The following is an 8,256-nucleotide window of genomic DNA, read 5'->3' as shown; positions in this document are numbered from 1 at the left end:
GGTATGTCCCAGTAGATGGTAAGCACGGCTCAGCTCTCAGTGATCTGCCTCAACCTAGACTGCTTTGCAAGCCAAGGGAATGTTTGCATTGCTCCCTTTCTAAGAAACTAAAGACCTGGGTTCATTCTTCTTCTTGGTGAGATTGGAGGCTCATAAGTAAGTGCTTAATAAATACGAAATAAACAAAACAAGAAATCTCTCCATTTTTTTACATTCTTTTCTGTCTTTATTTCCTGCTGATTATTTTGGGTATTTGGTTTCTGCTGACTTAGTGTAGAGGTACATAAGGTGTACCTCTAGTCACGTGCCACATTACTTGAATGGTTTTTACCTAAAGCTAATTAGTTTATCTTTTGCCCTTTACACTCTTCTCAGACCTTGGGACATGGGCGACATTGGCATTGTTTGAGGGTGAAGAAGGCAGCCATTAGTGACTGTGCAGTTTCTTTTCTGGGTGGAGAAGAAACTTACTGTCCTGCTTGNAGGTGAAATCCCGAATTCTGGTACATGAAATGGATGAAGGGGGTTGCTTTGTCTGCTAACCGCTAGAATGGGAGGAGGGTAGGGATACCTCATAGTCCTGTCTTCTTGGCCTTGTCCTTACTCATAAGTGCAAAGACCCCCTGAAGTAAGGTTCAGGGTGCACGTAACCCTTAGAGTCACTGCGGTCTGTGAATTATTAGAAATATCATGCTTACCAGGGCGCCTGGGTGGCTCAGTTGGTTAAGTGTCTGACTCTTGATTTCAGCTCAGGTCATGATCTCATAGTCTGTGGGTTCAAGCCCCACACTGGGCTCTGTGCTGACAGTGAAGAGCCTGCGTGAGATTCTCTCTTCCTCCCTCTCTGTCTCTCCTGTGCTTGTGCTCATTCTTTTTCTCTTTCTCTCTCAAAAAAAAAANAGGAGCCAAGGACCCAACTTGAAGAAAGCATCTCACGTATCCGACATCACTGCGAGCCATACACAAGTTGGTGTCAGGTACAGCTGTTCTGAAAGTGGAGTGACACATTTCTGTTTAGAGTCAGTAGTGAAAAGTCTATATTGTCTGTGTGTTTTAAGAAAAAGGCACGACGGAGGACTCTCACTTAGGATGCCTGACTTACAGCATTCACCAGTGCCATCTCTCAGGGGGATTTGGAGCCAGAACCCTAGTAGAAGGAAAAAGATATAGTGTCAACATTTATATCCGAATTGGAAAGTTTTTCTCCCCCCAGAGATTCTACAAATCAGTACCATTTTAACAGGAATGGCTACAGAACATTTTGAATACTATAATCGGAGTATGGATAACCAAAAATGTGTGGGGTTACATATTTGAGTACTGAACTGTTTGCCCCAGCCACCAAAGAGCTACATATATAGATTGGCTTCCGTAACTGCTCAGGTTTTAGATCAGGCCCTTGTTACTATGTTCACGGAGGCACTTTCGCAGTTTTTAACATCTGAAACGGAAGTTTACAATCTACAGAACGCTTGTGTGGGCTTTCACACATAAAGTATTTGTCATATGGGATCTGGATTTCAAAAATTGATAACAGATTAGTAAAAAGTCTGTAGATGTATGTGACATGGTCTAGGTTTACTTTGTTTGAGATTTACAAACTGGATTTCATCCAGAACTTGTTTAAAAATTTTTAATTCCACTCTCTGTGCTAGTGCTGAACTTCTTTTCACCAATTTAGAAGAAAATAGTAAGCATAGCCTGTATCACCAATATAAATTAAGCCAGTATACTTAAGTATCATAACCGTATTATTGAATTATGAATATCTAAAGACTTTTACATAACGTGTTATAAAGAGCTTAGACTTTATTCTCTTGTTCTAGAAGATTTTTAAGCCATCTGCTGGTTAAGATAAAGTCAGCAAATTTGTGCAAATATTTTTGTATCATGTAGGCATGACTACTCTTCATGCTTTTTTTTTGGGGGGGGTATAAAAGTACTTTGTCTCTTAACCTTTCAACCCAAGATTGCTTTTTGTTTTTTACTTTTTCATGTGTGCATGATGCTCAGTGCAGCAAAATACCTCTCTGAATGATAGAATAGTCATCAACATGTTTGTATGACTTTTAAATAAAAAGGCTGTTTTGTGATTACAGTGGCTTTATTTTCCTACAGAATGAAACCTTTTTCAATAGAAATATTTCTAATTCCTGACTCCTTTTTCAGGCCAACAATTTCTAGCCCCTTTATTTAAGAGCTAATTTAATTTTCCTTTATGGTGACAAGATTATTCGAGCAAAAGAAATAGGTCATCCCTCTGGATATTTATCTGTAGCTTTTCTTTTCTCTTATGGGCATAAAATACCAATAATGGATTTTAATGAAGCAGTATTGAATTTTTTAATGTTCTTTATATCCTCCTCTAAATTCAGTATTTATTGTTTTTTGTTATTTCCTAATAATCTGTAAGTATATTTTATTTATTTTTCTTCAGATTTTTATTTAAATTCCAGTTAGTGAACATGCAGTGCAATATTGGTTTCAGGAGTAGAATTCAGCGGTGCATCACTTACTGTTTAAGGACATTCATAGTGTTAGGCTACCTTGTTCTGACTTGGGCCAAAGTAAATAAAACACAACCTTTTCCAGGTGACAGCTGGTTCTGATACCTTCTGCTACCCCTGTGTCTCTTTTCCTATCTTTATTGTAGACTTCTTGAAGGTGAGGTATCTTCTAGCTAAGTCCTTGTTTTCTTTAGGATATATGATGTTCACCTACAAAGCCATTTTGTTGTTATTGTTGTTGTTGTTGTTAAGAAAATGTTAATACTTCATTTGCTTCAGGATTGGGGTAAGTGTCTCTCAAAACTTGGATATAGACTCCTTTGTCCCATTCAAAATGGGCATTCCTGCTTCTGATGGGCAGTTTTCAGATACAGACTCTAAAATCATGGCTTATCAGGAAATATGAAGGACAACTTTAATCTCACAGGGAAAAATTGCCACTTTAATTACCAAGAGGGTTGATTTTTGCCCATTCTCTCTGAGTGTAATAGAAGAATAAAAAGGCTGGGTTTGTTTAAATCACTCTACATGAAATCTCCTTCCTGTGGCAATAATACATTTTCTCCTGAGTAATTTGTGGTGAAGGGGAAATTACACAAGAAAAAAAGAACAGAAAAATACCCAGACAGACACTATTTCCCTATGTTCAAAAAGTGTTACTGAAGCGCCAGGGTGGCTCAGTCAGATAAGACTGACTCTTGATTTCAGCCCAGATCACGATCTTGCAGTTTGCAGGTTCAAGCCCCACATCAGGCTCTGTGCTGACAGTGCAGAGTATGCTTGGGATTCTCTCTCTCACCCTCTCTCTCTGTTCCTCCCCTACTTGTGCTCACTCTCTCTTTCTCTCTCAAAATAAATAAACTTTTTTTTTTTAAAAAAAGAAAGGGTTTCTTGTAAAAAAAGGTGTTATTAACATGAGAATTTATTCAGTAAAGATGATTATATTTGTTGTTACTTTTTAATCAGTATATCCTTCTCATACATTTTCTTTTCACCTCTTTAGGAAATGTACTCACAATCTAAACCCAAGATGCAGAGCTTGGTTCAATGGGGGTTAGGTAAGTTGATATTTAATTAGGCATAATCATTTTCTTCATTAGCATTGGACTTTTTAACTGGGATTCCGTGGATTGGCTCCAAGAGATCTGGGAATTCCTTAATGTTGTATGCAGAATATTAGAGCTATGTAGATTTTTCTAGAAAGAAGATCTATTGTTTTCTTCAGATTTCGGAGAACAAGTTTCCCTAAACATTTGGAAAGTCTCTTCAAGATCTCTTCAAGGATTGTTGGGCTAACAAGTTCAGATACACTGGATTTTATTTTCTCTTTACATCTGTTTCCAAGTGCACAGTCCCTAACTCACACTAACCCACTCTGACTCATCAGTAGGTTTTCAGAATCAGGATAGCTCATGTGTATGGCTGTTAGTACATGTTCCAGAAGTTTAGAGGCAAGAAGGAACCGAACTGGTGTGGCTGGGGAAGGCCTTATTGCATGAGTACTGTTTTTATATTTTTCCTTGCGTTTTTATTGTCCTTGATTGTTTTTCACATCTGCTTATGCCATACCCTCATAAACTCGCTTCACAGTCTATATTCTGACTCGTGTCCATCAGAAACCGGTAAATTAATAGACATTGATTCTATTTCATTCCCCTTCCTGGGCATCTCAGCAAAGAAAAACTTATGTTTTTATAAGTGTTTTTTTCCATGACTGAATAAAACAAACATGAATACGGTTTATTTCCTTGTGAAGATCATCATAGAGTGTTGATGGGCTGCTACGTGATTGCTGACAACCATGAGTAATATCATGTCTGAGTGACATCTTAATTTTATTAATTTTATAAACACTTAGTTTTTATTACATGCCAGGAACTAGTCTAAGTGCTTCAAAATATTAATTTATGTATAATCCCCATAACCCTGACAGTTGGGTACTTTTCTTATCTTCATTTTTAATCTGAATAAACTAAAGAACTCCTGCTCTTTTATCAGTATATGTGTGACTCAGGAGGTCTTTCCATTGTTAGCTGTCACTTCCCAGTGACTCCTAGCAGTAGGTGTCATTGGCAGTATAAGTCTCATATTCCTTCTCTTGGACCGGTTACTGCGAAAACCCTTCAGAAGAAACATCCCATTATGAGTTGTGTTGTCGTCTGCCAAGGTGATCTGTCCATTTCCTCGGAGTCACAGCCAAGACATGTTACCAGAAGCTGGGCTGTGGCTTCTTTGCAGTCTCTTAGCTTATCTCCTCTCCCATTTCTTTGTGATTTACTCACTGCAGCTCATCTCACCACGGCCTTCTGGGTGCCCTCTTATCAACCGCTCTGTGTGTACATCTCAAATTGAAAACACTGTGCTGGTAGGCCAAAAAAAAAAAGGAAGTAGAACATTGCTTCAGATGACTCAGACAAAAAGATGGAAAGTGAAAACTAGATTAAAGGCAAAATAAGTAAAAGGCCAGACAGGAATCCATGCAAGCAGCACAAGCTGTAGAGTAGTATTTAAAATGGTCACTGCATTTCCCAAACAGCCTAGGAAATGGAAAACTGGCATGTATCTGCTCTTTTCCGGGGGAGAAAATTACTGAGTGTTCTGGTTAGTTCAGTTCCCTGTACATTTGTTAAGTCACCATCACAGCAGGCATTGAAGATCACAGCCAATTAAAACAGTGGTCACTACCACTGAGATGCATATTATAAATCGTTCAACACTAGCACAAATACAGAGACAGTCACAGAATACTGTTGAAGGGGCAGGGGAAGGAGACTAGGGAAGGACTTGTGAGATGAATCTCAGAATAGAATCAGCCACACCATGATGTTCGGGTGGAACTTGGGTAGCATTCTGCACAGAGGGCACAGCGTAATCAAGGCTTGGATGAGTGACTCAGTGTTTCATGTGCCAGAAACTGGAAGCAGATAGGGAATGCTATAGATGGGGTTGAGAAGGAGATGTGAAGCCTTTTTAAGTTACAACTTCTCTGAAACCCATTTGTTAATTGAATCAGTATCCAACAACACCTAGCAGTGCTTTTAGGAAACATCTGTTGGATGAACATCCACTATTAGCACTGAAGGAAAATAACATAGAAGTCTAAGCGATCCATCATTCAAGGGCATATGTTCTCCTTGAGGAGACATAAAACACACCCCTGAATAATTAAACACAAGGTGCTGTCGGATTATGAACCAAGTGATGATGGTACAGCCATCTGGGACATCAGAGGGGAGAGAGAGGCGTGGGCTGATGAGTCTCACAGGAAGGGCTTTTCTTAGGAGGTTAGGAATGCAGATGGCTCCTATTTGGTGGGACCAGCTCAGTGGACAGGAGAGGAAGCATCATTAAAATGAAGCCATAAGGCATGTTGAGGCATGACAGATAGGCTCACATGTTGCATTTATTTGTGTTCATTTCATCTCTCACCATTGATTATTTCCCACATATTCTTGCACTACAAGTTTCCTGCATTGTCCAAATATGTTCTGTATTTGAGTTCAGATAATGAATTCACATGACAAAGGACCCATTAGTTCCTGAGCCATCCCTGACTTTCAGAGAACTTGAAGCACAGCTTCAAGAGCGACCGATGCGTCCAGATCTATTCTGTTTCTGTGTTTGGACAGCATGGAACCTCTGTATTGGTATTTCTCCCCTTGTGAATAGTTGATTCAAATCTGTTGCATCTGGGATATGAAGGTCATCTAACATTGCTTTATTGTCAATAGGTCATCAGACCAGAAGTGTATCCAAATTGAGTACTTGCCGTGTGAATAGCAAATCACGTTTATATATCACATAAAAAGAATTGTGTTGGAAAAAAGCATATTAGCATAAAGCAAAGAACACATGATTTTGAGATACTATATATACTAGTTATATGTAAGATTTTTGTGTTTTGTTTTTTAATGGGTAATTTATGAAACTGTTTTCNTGATAGGATTCTTTTCTCCAGTATATTTGATTTTAAGCATATATGGAAATTATAAGAATATGGAATGGAAGAAATTATATACTCTTAGTTAAAAAAGGAATATAGTTATCCTTCATAGGCACGTTTTCTTGATCAAATTACTGTTTCTCTTTGCTACACAAAGAGTGAATTTTTGTTAAACAAAGTCTGTCACACCTGAGAAACTGTTTCTGTTTGTTTCACTATTGGATGAGGGTATTAATCACGGTATAAATAGAACAGTGATTTTGTTAATTTCTTGATGTATCATAGCTTCAGTCATCAGTGATGATATTAAAGCTTTTAAAACACTTAAAAGCTAACAAATGTCAACTGAAATATATCACTACATCATACTGCTGGATTTCAAAACATTTATAAGAAATAAAGGATGATAAAGTACTTCACTGTAATGAGATGAATGTGTTATAAACTATTGAAGTTTCACTGACTATAAATTTCAGACTTTACAGAATTTCCTAAAATAGAGAGTTTATGAACCCTGTGNCTGTACACACCTCCATGGTTCAGTTGGTTAAGTGTCCAACTCTTGATCTCAGCTCAGGTCTTGATCTCAGGGTCCTGAGTTCACTCCCCACATTGGGCTCTGCACTGGGTGTGAAGCTCACTTAAAAAAACAAAAAGAGCCATTTAAAAAGCTTTTCTGTACATGCCTTGGCTGTTATGTTAGAATCTGGAGTCAGGCGGCACTGGTACCACTCCCTCAGCCTGTGGAATGAGCTCCTCTTGTAGTTTCCGTGCCTTCCTCCCAAAGTTAGAGTTCATTTTTACTAATCGACTTGAGAAAGAGTTGAACCAACATTTCGTCCCCAAACTTCTTTCCCCTCCTTTCTGTAAAGCTGTCCAAACAAGCATTCCTGTCTTATTTAGACAGTGTTTGGAATTTATGAAGATCCCAAGGCCAGGGTGCTGGANTGCCCTATAGAAAGCCTCCTCCACTGGACGTGTTGCTGTGCTCCCTGGTGTATACCCACCCCCCCCACATACCCATGGGGGTGACCATCCAGGGAGACCTGGAGATCGTGCTCTCTTGGACACAACAGCAGCATAAGGACACCCACTGCTGCGGGTTATATGCCTTTGTTTTCGCTTGCTGCTTCACTTGTTCTTTCCTTTTCCTTCTCCTGGGAGGGCTCAGTAGGTTTAAAATAATGTAACACCCTAATTCTTTCTCAAAAAAGTACACGTGCCCGTATACATTCCCACACACATACTCAGCAATGGTGCTGGGGTAGAAGGGCCTGACGTGAACATCAGGTGGTCACTCAGTAATATGAGTGGGCTGGTAGGTATGGTTACTGGGTGGCTGGTAGTTAGGAGGCCCCTCAGGTAGGTGGTCCCCTGTACTGGCAGCAGAAGAGGGGGCTCAGAAGATTTCTCCTGGTTGGGGTTTCTTTTCTTTCCTTTTCTTTTCTTTTCTTTTCTTTTTTCTTTTCTTTTCTTTTTTGGTCTAACTTTGAAATTTTTTAATTTTTTAATAAAAATTCAGTGTTCAAATGTTCAAGGTGTACAACGTGATGTTTTGATAGACAAATACATAGCAAAATGATTNCAGGCTACTTACCTTTTCTAGAGATGAAAGCACCTGTAATCTCTCTTAGTAAATTTCCAAGGTTCAATATTATTAACTATAGTCATTATGCCGCACATTAATTACTCTTTAGACTTATTCATTCTACGTGACTGCAACTTTGTACCCTGCAACCAGCATCTCCCCATTTCCTCCACCTTTCTGTTCCTGGTAACCGCCCTTCTGTCTGCTTTGATATATTT

General features: G+C 39.0%; 1 protein-coding gene across 1 annotated transcript in view; it reads left to right on the top strand.

Annotated features, from left to right (window-relative positions):
• Positions 1-8,256, top strand: part of LOC144239149 (MICOS complex subunit MIC26-like) — a 51,050-nt gene that overhangs the window by 22,514 nt on the left and 20,280 nt on the right. The window contains exons 3-4 of the mRNA XM_077773138.1: positions 903-977; positions 3,511-3,565. Of these exons, the coding sequence (XP_077629264.1) occupies positions 903-977; positions 3,511-3,565 (130 nt within the window). The remainder of the gene's footprint in view (positions 1-902; positions 978-3,510; positions 3,566-8,256) is intronic.

This window comes from Crocuta crocuta, unplaced genomic scaffold (genome assembly GCF_008692635.1).
Source record: "Crocuta crocuta isolate KB4526 unplaced genomic scaffold, BGI_CrCroc_1.0 scaffold660, whole genome shotgun sequence".
Taxonomy (NCBI): Eukaryota; Metazoa; Chordata; class Mammalia; order Carnivora; family Hyaenidae; genus Crocuta; species Crocuta crocuta.
The sequence above is the reverse complement of the archived record's forward strand: the minus strand, read 5'-3'. Positions and strand labels throughout refer to the sequence as shown.